Here is an 18,735-nt window from a genome sequence, read left to right on the forward strand (position 1 = left end):
GCAGTCCTCAGCAGCTCTTCCCTCAGGGCACTTTTTTTCTTAGTTCCCTGAATGAAGAAGTGTAAGTTCTTTGCCTGTGTGGGTATGTCTTCCAAAAGCCCACCCTGGGACCTGCTGAGAGGCGCCCCGAGAGCCCAGGCCACCAGCGGGAGGAGGCAAAGGAATGGAGGGTGGTTTGGTGGTGTGTGTTCAGGGTGATGGTAAGGATGCAGGTAAACCACTGTCAAAAATGATCCAGGTCCTGAACAAATGGCTGGATAACATTTTGTCACTAACACACCAGTTCCTGAGATGCAGTGTGTCATCATCTGGAGGGACAAAGATGCAAGCTAGCAATTTTTTTATCCTGTTTGCCATGTTACATTCCACATGTAATCCTGCCCCCGCACCTCCCCCACCCCACCCATCCACACGCCGGGAAGCCCCTGCGAGCTCAGATCACTAGTGGGTGAGGAGCAGTAGTGACACTTAGAGCGGAGGTTCATAACCGGCTGCAAAACCTTCCTCCTGTAATTGGGGTGTAGGTGCCCTGGTTCTACCGAGGGTCAAAGCACACTGTTCCCCACAGCTGCCACAGAGGTGCAACTCAACTGGTGTTTCTCTTCCATGACAAAACACCGATTAAGCAGTCAGCATAAACTCTCCCCTTACAGCCTCTGACATCACCCTCTGGGCAGGCAGACACAGAACAGCAATTGCTGAATTGCGCATGAAAATTATAGTTTTATTGTCTATACAACTGAAGGTTTAACTCGGACTCCTGCCTCTGTCCCAGCTGTATAAAGAAGCAATTGTTGTCTTAGAACAAAAGCACAGTACACTATTGTAATCTCAGAAACAGGCACTATTTATGTATTGGAAAGCCTTGCTCTCTATTGGGCTAAAAGTCCAGTGGCCCAGAAGCCACTATTTCAGCAGCTGTAGAAAAGCAAGCTGTAGAAGTCACAAATAATGAGATGCTAAAGCTATGGAGACAGATGAGCAGAGCCCTCAGGAAGCCCTGCTGCAGCCCCAGCTGCCCCCCTTAGTTCAGCAGGCATGACTCGTAGGTGGGGACCATGTACTTAATGTTGATGAAGGCATCTTCCCCTCCGTAGCGCTCAAAGGCTTCCAGCGTCTCCTGGATAAGGTCGCCGACGTTCTCCCTCTTCTGCTGGCTGTAGTCGATGCCGTCTCCGGAGTTAACTGATTCATGCAAACACACAAAGAGGCCTGTTATTCCTCTGCAGTTCGCCCCAAAGTCCTACACATCAGTCTAGGCATTTTCTCTCAATGCTTGTTAGGAGACGCGAACACTGAACATTTTTACGTGATCTTGCAGAGTTTTAGGAGTAGTGAGAAATACACAAAAATACCAAGTCCCAGATTGGAGCTGATGGAAGGTCTTTTAAGTAAAGAAGTAACCCAGTAAACCACAGCGGGGTGATCATGGTTACCATATAGCTCTCAGGCTGAGGACTCTCTGTCTCAGATCTGACAGTTACATAAAGAATGTTCTTTTGGACCTTGAGTTCTTCAAAATCCCAACATGGCATGTTTAGAAGGAACGGCCTGCTATCAGCTCAGGGTGTATGCCCTGCATGGTTTAAAATGGGCAGGCTTCGGAGTGAGTGGCCTGGCCCATCCCCGCTTCTCTGGTGCTTCTGTACACACGGGAAGTTCCTTCTCCTTGGAGTATAACCGCTCCAAGTTCCGGTTACCCCACGTGATTTCCTCCTCTCCGGACACAGGTGTTCCTGGTCTCTCGCTGAGCGTTTGGGCAGCTTCTTGTCGGGCTCCGTGGGGAGTCTGTGCGCCACAGCCCTAGAGCCTCACTCCAGGAGGCAGTCGGCTCCCCTCGGGGCCTTGAGGTGGGTTTGGCAGCTGCCCCTCAGACTCCGTGAGGGGAGGGACTAGCCTCTGACAGCCCTGGGAACCTACATCCGAGGTCCTTTTCACAGCAAACTCCATCTCAAACCATTTTGATGGTATCTGATTGCACCCAACCTGTGAGGGGTGTCGGGGATTCACCAAGTGCGCGGGAGTCTGACAAAGATGGGAGACCCTTTGCTTCAATCCAGAGTATTAAAAACCCACATTTCTTTCCTCTAATAGTAAGTCATTACATGCATTCACTTTGCATTTCACTCATAGTTTGCCAAGGGTTTCGGCATTTATTCTCCCAGTAGGTGAGTCTTTACCTTTGCTCTGCAAACAGCTGACATCACCCCCATCCTATCTCTGATGAAAGGAGCACATCAGGGGGCCCGGGAGGGGGAGGAGGGGCCAGGCCATGTGGTGCTACAGGGCAGGTGGCTGCAGCTTGCCAAGGTGCCCTTTACCAGGTCAGGTCTTTATTTTATTCATATTTCAAGTATGGCACTGAAATGTTGGTCTGGCTTGAATGTGGAAAAAATAGTACTTCAAACCTTTTATCCCCAGTTATTTTTGACATTTTAAAAAGATTGAGTAATGGTTCAGGCCACTGATAGAAGTAACAGGTACAATACCACACAGCATACACAAGCATTCTTTTGCTTGAGTTTTCAGAAACTTACTAGAGAATTATCAGTGCCTCCAATAGAATAGGGAAAATGAACTACTCTCCTGATTGTTTCTTTTGGTGGGGGTGAAGGCAGGCAGAAATATTACTAATTTTCAGAAAGAAAAAGAGTATTATGAGTCATACAACTGTAGGGCATATCAATCTTTCATAACAAATGAATTCAAAGTGGTATGCAAGCCATTGTAATTAGGAGGTTTTTTTCCTGTGTATAATGAAAGCCTTTCTTCTGTTGCATGGTAAGCTGGATTTAAGTTAAAGTTTGATTTACAGAGTAGTTGATCTCCCAAAATATTCAAATATGAGAATTATTGTAAAATAAGCAAGAGGTAAGATGTTTGAACAAAATGATTCTTACCCTATTGTTCCTGAGCAAAATGGTAAACTTTAAAAAACAAAAATGTAAGCAAAAATACACTTAAAGTAAACAGGTTTGTCTTTCTTTCTTTTTAAAGGGTTTACGTGGTGGGCCAAGAAGAGAGCCCCTGCCCATTAGGGGGACAGCATGGTGTCAGCCCACTTGGGGGGCTTTCCAGGAGGAGATGGCCTTCGGGGTGAATTAAGAGAAAAGAAAGAGGAAGCTGTGTGTGTGTGCAGGTAGGGGGTCGCTCGCTGGGATTTGTTGCAGATGGAAAGGAAAGATGTTAAGGAATAAAGTCCAAAAGAGGGCAGGACAAAAGCCACAAAGCAGTCAGAGGGAGAGGGACAGGCGATGCATGTGACAAGGGAGCTGCATCTCGGAGAACCTCTCTGAGGAGCAATGCCAGCCTCTCGGGATTCTGGTGGGAGGGAGAGGGAATGTCCAGGGGCACCTTGATCTTTGCGGGCCTCTTCCCTCAAGATGACATTCCTGATAAACTCCTCCTGCCTGTAAGAGAGGCGGGTTGGGGAGGAGGCGCTATGACCTATGTTTACAGTGGCAGCCAAGTCCATAGCACAAGGCCCTGGAAGGCACTTGGAAAATATGACTGGTGATAGTGCTGGGTTGTGGCAGCCTTGATCCAGTTCCTTATGGACAAAGATACGTAAATTAATCACTGATAAATGGTGCCTTTTGTTGGCATATTAGTCAAAAGGTCAAGAACTGAATAGATCACAGGACAGACATATTTTCCTGTTAGAGGCAGAGGGGGTTTGGGAAGTCTGCGCACAATGGAAAGCTTAACACACCCTGTCGTTTCCACTGACTTCCAGAATGCTACAATGACAAACAATACTTTATTTCAATAATAACATATTCTTCCATTTAAAAAAATATTCAACTGTAGGAGTAAGTAAACTATGTAGCTTTTTTGTTTCTCGACAATGTGTAAACCCAAATGACAAAAAGAATAGAACAGAATAGAATTTGCTTACTCAAAGAGTGAGTTGGAGTTGGGATATTTCATGGTTGCAGAATGCGTATTGCTGGGGTAGAAGAAAAAGATCAAGAAAGGAACTCCTGATTCTCACATGGTGCTGATGCCAGGCCGTGGTTTAGTGTCAAACCATGTTGAGGCCAGTGAGCAATGCGGTCTCCATTTCAAAATTGCTATATTATCAGTGTCTTTGAGATTCTGAAATTTAGGTGATTAATTTGAGCTCACCATTTTAAATATACTTGATGCTATTGAAAAATACGTTTGCGAGAATAAGACACTTAAAAAAATAGATGGTCATTTACAATTGTCAATTCTGATTAGAAAGATGACATTTCAGTTTAGGAAGCTAGGAGTCTACTTTTTGCCCAGCAGCTACAAAGACACACTGATGGTAGAAAATATATATTTTATTTATGACCAAAAAATAGGACTATAACAAGATTTAAATCAGGCTTTGCATTTCTAAAGGAATAATATACAAGCAGAGTAGAACAAAGGGATTAGTTTCTCTTCTTAAAGAGAGATTGTTGTAGGCATGCAATGACTGGAAATTGTTCTTGGGTAGGTCTTATTTTAAGTGCATTTACTATTCTGACTGTTGAGATTGGCTTTGATTGTGTAGGCAATATGTTTAAGTACATGCTTACTCTTTTTCTAGCTAACCTTTAAACTGCCCTAACCTGGATACTTTCTCTTTCTTGATGCCATGATGGTCTGAGCCGGGATGTGTGTCTGTCCCAGTCTGGTGTCTGGCAGTGGCATCCTGCGGGTGCATGAACTCGACTAGGACTACCATGACCCCTCGTCTCCAGGGACCACTGCAGAGAGAAGTCACATGAGACACACTTCCACGTCACACAGATATCTGGCATGCAGTGGCAAGGACCAGCAGCCGACACGCATCACATAGGATTTTGATGAAACGTTCTCTTGGCAACTTTGCAATTTCTAGACTATGTAGAAGCTTTGCTCTTTTCCTCTCTTTAGTTACCATAGTATATGGAAAAGGGGAAAAAAATCAAAGGCAAGGAAAGCAGAGCCTGAGAAAAGGAGAGCCTTGGAGGCCAGAGCGAGGTCTCCCGGCCCACGCTGGGGTGAGCTCCGCCTAGCCCTGCAGAGCGCTTCTGGCCTGGCTCCGGCAGCAGTCACGTGACATGATGCTCTTCACAGAGTGACCACTTGCACTGCAGAGTGAGGCAGTGTGGGAAAAAAAGGCTCTTGCCTTGTGGGGGGCTGTGTCGTCTGGCTGGGGGAGCCTGGCTGGCCACTGTTCTGTGGCGCGGTGACCAGGTGCGCCCAGCACAGGACTCAGTGCAGGCCCCGGCGCCCTGACTCATAGGACCCCAGGGCAGCCGGCACCACCCGCCCCTACGGCTGTTTGTGTTGCTCCTGGAACCTGGGTCTTGTTATCCTCGCATTTTAGTCTGATGCTCGAGACCTCTTATCCTGGGGACGTGAAGAGCAGGAAGGGAATGTATGGGTAGGTAGATAGCCACGGAGAGGCTCAAGGGGAGTTAGATGCAATTTTGGATTTCTCTGACTCTAGTGTTTTGTGGTAAATACTCTTAAATGTTAAATGTATAGCTATTCTTATATAAACAATAATAAAACATGTTGGAATGAAACCATTATTCAAAGCATTGGAAACACAAACACATATATGCTCATTTCAGGTTGCTTACACAATATACCTGAAGTTATTATTCATTTGATACCAATGGGTGAAATAATTTATGAAGTTGACTTATACTTTCTGGTCATGATTAAGAAAATAGATAGGCACCATTTGGGGAAAAGAAAGGCTTTCATTCATTTTGTGCATGCCCTAGATGAAGGTGCAGCACTGCACAGAGAGAAGAGCAGGGTCAGGTGTGAGAGAGGCATGGCCCGCAGGACGGTGGAGTCCGAGCTGCACCCCTGCCATCCCGAAATTGCTCACGACCGAGGGCCTCTTAGAGGTCAGTGAACCAAACTGCCTCGGAAAGCTCAATTAAAAACCACCGAGTCCATCAGGAAATGATAAGGGATGACCCAGACAGTGTCCAGACTATTGACACCAATCTCTTCCCAGCAAATAGCAGCATTCGCAAGCTCAACTTTGGCAAGGTAACTCACCATCCCATAACAATGGTTCAGGTTACCTTTTCAGTGTCCAGAAGCACTTTAAATAGCTGTAGAAATTAGCAAATTTTCAAGCAAAAAAAATGATTAACTTGATAGAACAACATTCACCGTAGCCCCTGGAGGCACCCGACAGTGAGCAGGCAGACAGATTCCCTCAGCGCACCTAAGGCTAAATTGCAGTCATAAAACCAAGGCTTTGAAATAAATTGCTACTGACACATTGTGGTGTGGCCCCACCCTCCTTTGGCCTCCTGTTGCTTCCCTGGCCATTGGTGTGCAGGGTCTGATGTGTTGTCAAGCGTGGCCACTGTGCATACATGCTACTTGAACGTGAATCCAGGCCAAGTCCAGTCCGAAGCTTTTCTCAGTATGAGAGCATCCACTGACACAAAGCAACACGCAGAGGGCACATTTGTCACCACTTACCTGGGAGAAACAGCTGGTGAGCTTAGGGAACAGCAGCCCCACTGGCCCCTAGTCCATGCCTGCTGCGGCTGGACAAGTGCCCTGAAACAACACTGAGGGGAAATGAAAAAAATGCTAACAGAAGAAGCTAAGTATTTTCTTTCTGGATCACAACAGGCATTTTTTGGTTCCTCAAATGCTGAACTACACTATTTCAAGAGCTCTAAAGACCAACTGCAAGGAATTTTACCTGTCAAGACCTGTAACCTCTGATGGCCTGAGACAGAGAGCTGCATTCCTTGCAGCCGGGCTTCACTGATGCCAGAGAGAGACAAAGTGAGCCCGGTGGGCCTGGGTTCAGGGCCCAGGTGGGTATGTGCAGGTGGCACCGACTGCAAACACTGTTGTTATGTGTTTTGATGACATTACATCATCACAGGCTTTCTGGGTGGTTCTGAACAAATTTTCCTTTTGAGTTTAGCGGATTTCGCAATCATGAAGTCTAGATGACTCAAATAATTCCCTGCTTGCACTTACTTATTTAAACAGAAATGTCAGTTTGAGTGGAGTACAATTAACATTTTCCAAAAGAGGTTTATTAAAAAGATAACTCATAATTAAAAAGATATCGTTAAAAAGAGAACTCAATATTTATGAGTTTAGAAATGATTGCTTTTGAGTGTTTTCCTTTTTAATGTGAATTAAGGAACGCAGAAGAGAGAGACACAGATATATTCTTTTTTTTAAGGAATTTTCAATTTAAAGACCTAGATTAAATTCTCAACATTTGTTTTGTCAGAAATACTGTTTATATGGGGTTAGCTTGGACTCCATTTACTTTATAGAAATAGCATTACTTATTTGGGAATAAAAGGGCTTTCTCCCATAAAGCTCAGAAAATTACAGGGGAAACAACTGTGAATTCCAGTCTGGTTGTCTTTAGAGATGAGGCAATGGAGGAGAAAGGGAAGAGGAGAAAAAACCTAGGACTCAATTCACTCTTTTACACTAAGTAAGAGAAGGAGTCTTTGGGGAAATGTTTTGAGGTTATCTGCTTTCAGAATCCTAAACAAATGCTTCATTCACTTTCCTTTTTTAGCTTTACTATGGTACTTTGAAGGGACTGGTTTTCTTTTTTTCTTAATCATAACATGTATCACCCCATTCAGAATTCCAGGTGTTTCCATTTGGCTTAAGCTTAGCCACCACTTCATATGGTCTTGGAAAGTGATGGTTCTCAACATACCTTAAGTATGACCATGCAATGGATATTTCCAAATTCTTGGTTCATGGGAAGTGTGAATCAAAGTGGAGATGGTTTTGTAGCCAAAAACTTATAATAACCACAGCATCTGGCATGCTAGAGATGCTCAAGGGCTTAAATACTTCCAATCTCCTCAGATCCTATTGACATTAATAAAATTCACAAGATTTCTTTCCTCTGAAGATAAAAGCTTTGAAGCAAGACTTGGAGTCCCAGCTGGATGTCTCTCCCTCTGCCTCTCTTTTTTGACAGCAGAGCTGGGTGACCAAAGAAAGAGGCTACTAAGCCATCAGTTACAGAAGCTCAAGAAAGGTCTTCATCTCCTGAATGGGGATGGCACTGATTACTGAAGGTATCATGTATCTTGGCCCAACTATCAATTAAATACGTAAATTTTCCTTCCAACAGACAATGAAATTTCTTAACAATTGCCATTTTCCAGCTGCAAAGTAGATTTAGTTCTCTAAGAAATCAACAATAACATCGGAGTGTGCTAGTATAGTGGAGAAAACATTGGATTTCAAAGCAAATATCTTGTGATACGATTTGTCAGTAACTTAGTAGCTGCAACATTTAATAACTTACCAGATACTGAACTATGGGTAGGTCACCTAACTTCTCTGAGTCTCAGTTACCTCCCTATCCAAAGAAGAGGCTATACCTTGGGTGATCTTTGGTTCCTACCCATCCTAATATTATGTTTCATAATATCACAACATAACTTAATTTTGGAAATGATGGTTGGTCAATGGATACCATGTATTTCAACTGAAAAGATGACTGTAAGGCAAACCATTATAATTCTTCAAAGTAAATTGCAAACCCCAGAAGCATCAATCTCAGCTTTCAAAACAGGTTTAAGAAAACCCAAAAGGACTAATGTTTATATAATTAGTTGTAGTTAAGAAAGAGAACATTATCAAAAACTAAAATTATTTGTTGATACACACCAAAAGTTATTCCATTCTGCTATTTCAATAAGTCAATATAGATTTTGATTTCTTAGAATTAAAACTAAATATATGAGTTAATTTTTTAAATATATTCAACGGATAATGATTTCGTCAAGACTTCAAAGGCAAGCTATGTTTATGTCTGATTAGTGACGATTTTGACCTGGACATCATACTGAGAAGAATAGGTGAGTTTACCGATTTACCCTCTACAGGACACTTATAGCAATGTATTCAGTGGTCACTGAATGAAGATGAATTCAGGCTAGTGAAGTGAAATTCTCTCTTTTCTTGTGGATGACTCGGTGAGCAGAGTGTCTCTTAAGATGGAGTGGGGAGTTCTAAGTCCAGTTCTCTGTCCTAAATCTATTCCCCACTGGCTGAACTCAGGCTGAACTCATGGTGGAGTAATACTAACAACGACAACAAAAGCATGATGTCATTTAAAACAAAGAATCGCCCTATGAACGAAATGCTGTTATTGGCTCCCCTGCCCGGAGAAGCCAACTGAGATCAGAGATGTGAAATGGGTCAGCAAGCAACACGAGCAACATGTGATGCTGGGAGGCTGAGAAGGAGAAGTGGTGGCAGGTGTCTGCTGAAGTGTAATGAGGAGGACAATATGAAGGTCCAGAAAGAGAGGTCTAAGCACCCTATGTCAACACAGTGCATGTGCCTGGGAGCAGAAACTGCCTTCCTAGTACAGAAGAACTTTGGCTCTGGCTCCACAGAGGAGGACACCATTAGGAGAGAGCATCTAGGTGAATAAATGTGGGGGAAGCATTCTCTTTGCCATAACCAATCAATTCCTATTTCACAGGGCAGCAAACTGGTCATCCCAGCCTCATGTTTATGATATGGACTATTATGCACTTTTTACTTCATTATAAGTGCGTGAAATAATGACATACTTTCCAGAGATATGTGCAGGAAGACAAAAACCAGGGCTGACTGATTTCAAGGGCTTTTTTCAGTGCCATGGGATACATGAGGAGAAGGGGAGAATTCTAGGATGAATTTCACATTCCCACCCTCCCATCTTTATGATCATTTATGATTTCCAGGTTTCCCCAAATATTTGAAGACAGTAAAGCATTGCTATGAAACCTTTCATTAGCTGAACTACTATAAAGCGAAGAAGTAATATATATGAACAAATTTCTGAGCATTCTCAGATCCCCCAAATATAGCCTCTTTTAGGTTTTTCTGAGCACATCTTACTAGTAGATGCACAAAATAAATCTAGATAAAGCACAGATGCCCACAGATGGTCCAGAGCCCTGGCGGCCGGGTGCTGAGATGCTGTGCGTGATTCTGGGGAAGGAGCTCAGGGGCTCCATGCTCGCTGTCCCAGGTACATGCTGCCTCTGTAACAACTGCAGATCCAACACCGAATGCTATTTTGCTTTTCACCTTTTTTTGTGAAAGCAAATATCCTCCTCAGATTTCTTTCAGTTAGTGAAAGCAGGTACTAACGTAGGTCTCCATTAAAGCAAAGTGGCCTAACATGAACCTTCGAAAAGCAGGGGACACCTGTATTTCCTGATCTGGTAGCTGTTAGTTATACAGTCTTACAGATGAGGAAATTATAGGGCTAGAATGTGTGCAAGATAGAAAAGCAGCCTGAGAGCCGCTGTCCAGGGTGTCACGGCTACGTGCGGAGGGACACCTGGTCTAGTCAGGCAGAAGCTCTGGGATAACTTGTAACTGCAGGATAGTGGGAAGGGGGTGCAAAGGTAAATGGTAGGAATCTGGAAGGTAGCTAAATGGTCTTTCTATATCCTTAAAAAAACCAAAAAAGCCAAATTTAAGCCCCAGACATAGGGGTAGTTATTGAATCAAAGTCCAAGGTCCCATCCTACATGAAGACCAAGGGGGTCTCCAGTGAGCCTTCAAGACACTGTTTCTTACCGTCTCTGAATAGTGCTTGAAGGCAATTCATGGGTGGGGGGCCCCACATGGCTCTGCGAGGCCAGTGCTGACCTTATCAGCAGCGTTTGCCCCGAGCCTGGCCTCAGGGGATTCAGGGTGTCTCTGGATCCTCCTTCACTGTGTTCGGTTTGCCCTGGTGTAGGGCGGGTTCTGTTCAATAAGCCAGGACCCAGCACCCAGGACCCAGCGCTCTCCTCTCTCTGACCGTGGGTTGTCGCTGATAGTCAGTTTGGCCTTTACATCTCCCTAATTTACCCTGCAGACTAATTTTCCAAATCACTCTCTCTCCTGACTAATAACCAACATCTCCATGTTGTATGATGGATCAAACTCAAATTCGGGATCATCTCTGCTCTCTCTTATAAAGCCAGTATTACATTTGCTCCTTCCCAGCAAGCCCTCTGCTCTACTCAGACTGGATTTCTTCCTGATGCAATGTGTGCAATTTTCATTCATGTCCTTAAAATTCCCCATAAGAAGATGCTTCCCTTCCCTCCCGGTAAGTCCAAACTTACCTTTCCTCAAAGCTAATTTCAGGTTAATTTCCTCTGTGAATGGACACCACAATCATCTTGCCTTCTTCTGAGTTTCTAGAGTGGTGGCCAGCAACCCCTCCACCGCCCGGTTTACATGCACCCTAAGGCTCTCAGGAAGGGTGCTGTGCTTACTCTGTTTTCCTGCATTTTACCACATGTTGAAGGATAGGAGCACACTACTTATATTATAAACCTCATTCACTGGCATCAAATACAAACAATATTTGTAAGAGGAATGAATGAATGAATTACTTACTTGTAGGCTTACTGAATACAGATACGATATAAGCATATTCACTTCTAAGTAAATTGTATGTTAAATGTACTGCCCACAGTTTGCCTAATTCTTATTTTTTATTTACTATTTACATACTTGTGAGTTCTCATCCATGGAAATAGTATTTATGTGAATTTGGGAAGGTTTGATCAAATGAATAAGTACATGGAGGACCTCCTTCCAAAGCCTTTCTTGATTTAAAGTGGAGTTTACCAGGATCACCCTTAAATCTGAGAAAACTTTCTTTTACCAAAATGAGAAATCATATTATCCCATTTACTTTATTGGCAGCCTTCGTTCCAAGATGAAGATGATGCTGGATTTTTACAGTGTTTTCATTAAATATCTAAATTTTGTTTAATATAATTTCTTATTTGGTTACATGGTCATTTTCAACCAGCTCAAGAAATAGCCAAATAAATTATTTCATTTGGAAAGGAAATACTGATTGCTGCTTTCAGGAGTAATGGCAAACCTATCGGAAATAATTTTACTATCTTAGACTGTTGCCGAAAACTTTAAAAAATGAGACAGAATGACAGCTATTAACATAGCTGTTCATCGCCAGGAAGCATTAATGACACAACCCATTTTCAATTCTTTGTTGTTGTTGTAACTGAAGCACAAAAATGAAAAAAGAAAAACCCTCAGATTTCCAACAAACGTTATCAGCAAAAGCAGTAAATTATGCTATTTAATTAAAACAAATTTCCTTTGTGAGGACTTTCATCTGTGCAATGAACTCAGAACCCAGAATCCTATGTGGGTCCACACTGGTGATTGCCATCGTAACACAGTTTGCTTAAATCATTTTAGTCTGTACAGCAGAGCCCGGAGCCACAAAGTAAGAGACCTTCATGGCCTTGATGTACTCTTTGGTTTACTGCAGAAAATAATGAAACAGATAAACTCACTAACAGTGCCTACTTTGAAAACACACGTTATACAATTTCTGTAGATTAAATGTTTCCCTGATTATCTGGGATTTATCTCAGCTTACTTGCCTAAACTGTCCACTTTTTGAAAATCCTAAAATAAATTATTGGGTGCAAATTCAAATAGTTTCTAAGTCATTAGCTGGAAATTTTACAGAGTGTGAATCCTTCTCATCAAATGAGCTCAATTAATGTAAGAATAATATATTTAATGAACAAATCAAAGCAAACTGTTGGGCTGAACTGAGTTAACTGCTTTAGAAGTGGCAGAGTTAAACCTTCAAGCCTTTTACAACTGTGCTGGTTTAAAATAACCTCACAATATCTTTCAGATTCTGACTATCAACTTTTATCAGCTCCTATACTGGTGAGTTAAATGTGGAAAGAGACGTCTACTTTGCCACCACGCATATTAAATGCAGAGCACAATCTGAAGTAACTGGAGCTTGCCTAACACATTTTTGTAAATATTCATGGCTTTGGTAAAGTGCAATCAAAGTTTTGACTTGATGGTAAGAAAAAGAGAGAGGTATCTAAACTGTGGGTGAAAAATGAAAATGTGGCCATTTAATTTGCCCTAGCAGCAAAATTGGGTTTGCACAAGAATCGAAACTAAAGCTCCTTGAAAATGCTGATAGGTGAAATACACTGGCTTTTGATACTTTTGAATAAAGAATGTTTATTTGTCTGAGTTACATTTTTATCTCTTTTAGAGAAAATTTCTCAGTTTAGGGCACACAGTTGCTTTCTTGTGAGTCCGGATTTTAAGAGTAGATGAGTGGACAAAGCCAATGTGGAAATAAAACAATAGTATATCCAAGGAACTGAGGCCTTGTGGATAACAAATGCACAGAGGTTTCTTGCTGAACAAAGGCACTTAGCATCCCAGCTCCATGTGACTTTCAACTTGTGACCTTCAACCTGAACCTCTGATTGAAACAGGCATACTAACACCTACCTGTAAGCGTCAGTGCAAGGATAAAATAAGAGAATATATGTCATGTCTTTATGAATGTAACAAGCTGCTGATAAATTTTGATAATTATTATTACTACAGTGACTGTGATGTCAATCTTCTCACTCAGGTAACAGCAGACTGTCCATTTTTTAACTCTCCTCTGGGCAGGGCAGGAAGGACAGCCCGCAGGGCACCATGTAGTAAGCTTGTTGGTGTGTAGTTTTAAAATGGGCTCACAAAAGCCTCAGAAAAGGAGCAGACTTGAATGTTGTAGCTGCAAGTCACGCGGGAGAGAAAGGTCATTGCCATTTGGCTTCACCATGAACATAGCCCCTTGATCGGGTGTACTGTGTTCTAGTCTACAGTGGATTCTGGACCCTGCTTAGGTCTCTGATCAAGATTCTTGGCTGTGGGACTGTATAAAAGCAAACCACTTATGGCTTAAGCTTACACTTGGTAGATTCCCATGTTCCATTTTCCTCCAACTCAGTATGTTGGCACCTAAAGGAGTAGGAGAAGATCAGCTTTGGCTCTCTGAGCACTGCTGGCCCTGTGTATTTCTTTTTTAGTTCAACAGAGCCCTGATTTTCTTAATTTCAGGAGCGCAGTTCACGCTGAGCAGTTTTCTAGATTGCTGGCTGACTGTGTGAGATGCAGTCCTGCTAAGCCAACAGGAAGAAGTGGATTTTGTTTTTGAACACAGACCTGATTTTTGTGCCTCTAGCCATGATTGTCACTATTATGTAGCCTTACAATGGAGTTTAATAGTTCCAAAATAATGTATATTTGGACTTCCTTTTCTTGTGCTTTGAAGCACTAATTGGCACTTAATACATACTAATAATAATGTGTTTTAATTTCACTTTATATCAAGCAAGTGGCTGTGCGGGGGAAGAGAGCACAGCAGGGCGAGTGGGGCAGGTCTGGCTCAGGCCTCATCGGTGCAGGGAAGAGGGCCGAGGTGGGGGAGCTTGGGAACCTGCCCTCCTGGTTCTTAGTGCAGCTGAAATTGCCCCTCTGCTGCCTTTACTGCTTGGTTTGCTACTCAGCCTTCTGAGCTCCAAGAACCCCCTCTCTCCTTTCGAGGCTCCTGAAACATGGCTGGGACTCTGTAGGGATGGTGGTGGACCTCATGGGTCCTGCCCCTAGCCAGGCTCCAAAATCTGACATTTGCTCTAATAAGCTCAGTGCTCTGAGTCAACTGGGCCAAACGTCCTGGCAAAGAAGCCAGGACATTTCTGAACTTCTGTTGCAGCTGGCTCCTGTTGCATTAGGTCTGGCCAAGGAAAAACATATATGGAACGAGCAAACAAAACCTCCAGGAGGTTAACAGAGAGACCAGGGCCAAGGGTTCAGCTGAGTCCTTGCCCACATGCCAGCGCACCCGCACCAGGGATCGGATCTGTTATCCTTCAGCCACCAAGGCCTCTAAGTAAGTCACTCCATTTAGTTCCAGCCTTTGAAATATTATCTATCCCTCCACATGCTTCCATGTTCAAGACCTGTGTTCTTAGACATGTGACGGTGGGTCATTGTATCTAGGCTGTTTATATTTTTATGGAGACCTGTGGCTCAAAGGAGCAGGTCTACTGGTGGGAATTTGGGGAGTCAAGGGAGTCTGGCATAGGAAGGGTGTGGACAGGCAACCTTCCCAGCTTCTGGGAAGACAGCAAATGTGCTCCCTCCTCACAAGCCGGCCCGCTGAGCAGGGGGAGGGGGCGGTAAGGTGCATCACTGCTGACCTGTCGACAGGCTGGGCTGTGGATGGGAACCTGCAGGAGCAGCCAGAGCACCTCAGAGGCAGAGAGGGCCACGGCTGGGCACAGCAGCAGGGCAGAGGCTCTGGGGTGGTTCCCCAGCACGGCCTGCCCAGTGTCACATACAGTTTCCTCATGCTCAGAGTGGCTGCTGTGTGCAAACTGGCGCCCCAGCATGAGGATGCGTGGAATGCAGCCGTAAATCCACCGAGGACGTCAGGCACCAGGTCCTAAACTGAACTCAGTGTAGTCAGACTTGTGTGATTTCAAGATCATCTGTGTCATGTTCTAGGAGCTGAGGACTGGGTGGGGAAACGGATGGCAAGCAAGGGGGTCACCTTCTGGTGGGAAGGATGGACTGACCCACAGGCCAGTGAGGGACGAGAGGGTCGCAGAGGGAGAAGCTCAAGAAGGAACGGAATGGGCCACGTGGCAGGGGGGTCTGGAGGGACTGCCCTGGGGGCGGCCGGGGAGGTCCCCAGGCAACCTGAAGGTTAAGCTGAGAGCTGGCAGCTGAGAAGCAGCTGCTGCCACAAGCAGCCCGGGAGGACAGCGCGTGCAGGGGCACACCTGGAGGGCGGGGCAGCCGTCGGGGTCATGCTTGTCCACACTGATGGACACTAAGCGTCATTGTGATTTTTCATGACTGTCTCAGCTCTGAAGTTGAAAGTGTGCAAAGTACTCAGCCATCATCCTCTAGTTAGAGACACTTAGTCTAATTCCAGATCTTTACAACTGTAAATAATGATGCAATAAATGTCTTTGTGTGTACAGCTCTCCTTTAGTTCTGTTATTTCCCAGTACCAGTTCTCAAAAGTGGGGTTACTGCTTCAAAGAGGGTGAACATTTTGTAGTTTTTTGATATATATATGTATATTACCATATTGATTTTGGAAAGGTTATGCCGATGTATAATGTTACTGGCAACGTAAGAGCTTACTTATTTATCATAGCACTGGGTGCTATAATTAAATCTTTGTTTGCTAATTCAGTATATGTGAAATGCTACTTTAAGATTACTTTAGTTAGCATTTTTCTAATTATTAAGGAGAGTTAACATTTCCAATACTTTTTTTTTTTTCATGAGGAGAGTTGTTTGTTCTTATCTTTAGCCTATTTATGTATTGAGCAGTTAAAAGAAACAAAGTCTCATAACACCCTGGGAGCCAGGGGATGGGGAGAGCTCTAGAGTTAGATTTTTCTAGTGCACCACCCTTTCCAGCATCCATTTCTTTTGACTGATTTGGAAAGCCATCTCAGAGGGTACAAGGATGGCCTGAGAGAGTTGCTGTAACTTCCCAAAGTGCCCCTGGGCAGTGGTGCCCGGGGAACTGAAAGAATCTAAGGGATGGTGTTAAGCAATTTGGAGGAAATAGCATAATCAATTAATTAGAGTAATTCAATTGATTATCATCTATAGAAGGAGAAACATTTATGGTGACCAGGTTTCTAAAAGGCTTTTTTACACCTTTCCTTCTGATGGCCCATCCTGGCCCCTTCCTGCTTGGCTCCACTCCCTATGAATATCCAGGCTCGGTTGGCTACTCGCGAGGCTAGGCGCGGGCATAGCCGCCAGGGCTCTTGGTCCAGCCCTCGTTTACAGTGCTTTACATCAAGTCCTTGGGGGTTAGATACAAACTGGATTATTTACAGGCGAGGCCCTATAGAAAATCAACGTTATTTTGGTTTGTGTGTGAAAAGTGATAATTTGTTAAGTTCCTGATATACTGCAATTGATTTAACCTCGTGTTGGCATTTCTACGTGCTTTGTCATATGGGAATCCCCAAGAGATGAAAGCCCCAGGAAGCCCAGGCTGAAGGCTGGGTGGCAGGTAGCTAAGAGATGGTTCGTAGGTCCTGGGAGATAAACTCTAAGGATGCAGATGGAGCTAAGCCAGATCCTTTGTTTTTACTGAAGGTTAGAAAACCCCATAGCAGTGGGAACTAGTCTGCTATTTAGCTTCAGGATAGGGACAGTGCAGACAGAGGCAACATGAGTGTCCTTATCAAGCCATGCCAATAGCCTTCACCATGACCTCTGGTGGGAGGCCCATTTCAGCGGTGTCCTGGTATCTGTTTTGTGCACAAATAAGCACAGTTGTGTCAACTTTATTTTGATATTGGATGATGAACTTGCCCGCCCCTGAGTAATAGGAAGAACAAAGCCTTACATATTCTTACTTCAGTTTTTAGCTAATGAAGCAAAGCCTGGTAGCAGAAAATAAGTTGTATATTCCCTTGAGACTAGATTTTAAGGTAGCACAACAAACATTACAAAAAGACTTTGATTTTCTGATTGGCACTGAGTTATTGCAAGATCAGACTGATAACTGACATGCCATTCAATTAATTAAGGTGAATAAATTATGTGGATAGATATTTCAGTATGTGTGATCTTTTGTTCTGAATTATCTAGGTATTTCTTTTGCTTTTTTTCTCTTCCTTTTATGTAGTTAGAGCCTGTTAAGAATAAAATGTTATCAATTGAGAAAAAGCAAGCTGTTTACAGAAATCAGTGTGAAGCATTTAAAGTCATTTCCTCATATTGAAGAGCTACTGGCGGGTCTAATTATTGCCCTATCTGAAAGACCAAGGTAAAATGAAGTGTATAAAATACATCACAGGGCTGCACTGCCACACATACTATTCCAGTATTGAGTCTGTAGGGAAATCATGGATTAGTCATATAAAAAACTACATAACTAGGACCCCAAACATCACCAATCTAAAAAAGCCAAATTGTAAATAAAAGCACTCAAAATTCTAAATTCCCTAAGTCCTGTCACAATTGTTGTTTGCTTGAAAGAACTAAATTGATTATATAGAGACAGTCGCCAACTTTTAATGGTTGGACTTTGGGTTTCTGACAATGGTGCAAAAGCAGTAAGCATTCGGTAGAAACCGAACCTTGAATTTTGTATTTAGACCCTTTCTAGGGCTAGGCTATGCGGTCTGAGCATCTCTAATGAAGATGGGCCAGGCAGTGAGCTGCAGCTGATGGTCAGCCATGCCATCACAGGCGTCAAGAGCCAGCACCCGTACAAACCCTTCTGCATCCATACAAACCCTTTTGCATCCATACAAACCCTTCTGCATCTGTACAACCCTTCTGTTTCTACTTTCAGTACAGTACTCAATCATTACATGAGAGAAACTACAATAACTATTATGCAAGAGGCTTTATGTCAGATGATTTTGCCCAACTTTAGGCTAATGCAAGTATTCTGAGCATGTTTAAAGTAGGCTGGTCTAAGATACAATGTTTGGTAGATTAGGTGTATTAAATGCATTTCCAACTTAATGTTATTTTCAATTTAAGATGTGTTGATTGGGAGGTAATGCCATTATAAGTCGAGGAAGATCTCTGTGTGTGTATGCATACATGTATTTTTTAAATTTAATTTTTATTAAATATATATATACTTTCATATATTTTTATTATATATGTTTATATTGCTTTGGAAATATCTATGAAGTCAGTAATGTAGAAATTATAATTTTGAGCTGCCATGATTGGATTGAATGCCAGGATAGATATGGCTGCCAGAAAATTTACTGTAAAATAAAAAGTTTACATCTGAGTATTTATTTCCTTCCAGATTTTCTCCAGTGGTTCTCTTTTCTTTAAGCTGCCAATTGACATTTGGGAAAACTGAGACCAACATTGACAATTTGACTTTTATTGACTAAT

At 43.1% G+C, this 18,735-nt stretch overlaps 1 protein-coding gene across 1 annotated transcript in view; it reads right to left on the reverse strand.

The window, feature by feature from the left end:
- Positions 1 to 710: 710 nt before the first annotated feature.
- The window catches only part of PACRG (parkin coregulated), a 437,202-nt gene continuing 419,177 nt past the window's right edge, over positions 711 to 18,735 (reverse strand). The window contains exon 5 of the mRNA XM_036886762.2: positions 711 to 1,185. Within this exon, the coding sequence (XP_036742657.1) occupies positions 1,025 to 1,185 (161 nt within the window). The 3' untranslated portion in view covers positions 711 to 1,024. The remainder of the gene's footprint in view (positions 1,186 to 18,735) is intronic.

The sequence above is a fragment of the Manis pentadactyla genome, chromosome 12, assembly GCF_030020395.1.
Source record: "Manis pentadactyla isolate mManPen7 chromosome 12, mManPen7.hap1, whole genome shotgun sequence".
Classification (NCBI taxonomy): Eukaryota; Metazoa; Chordata; class Mammalia; order Pholidota; family Manidae; genus Manis; species Manis pentadactyla.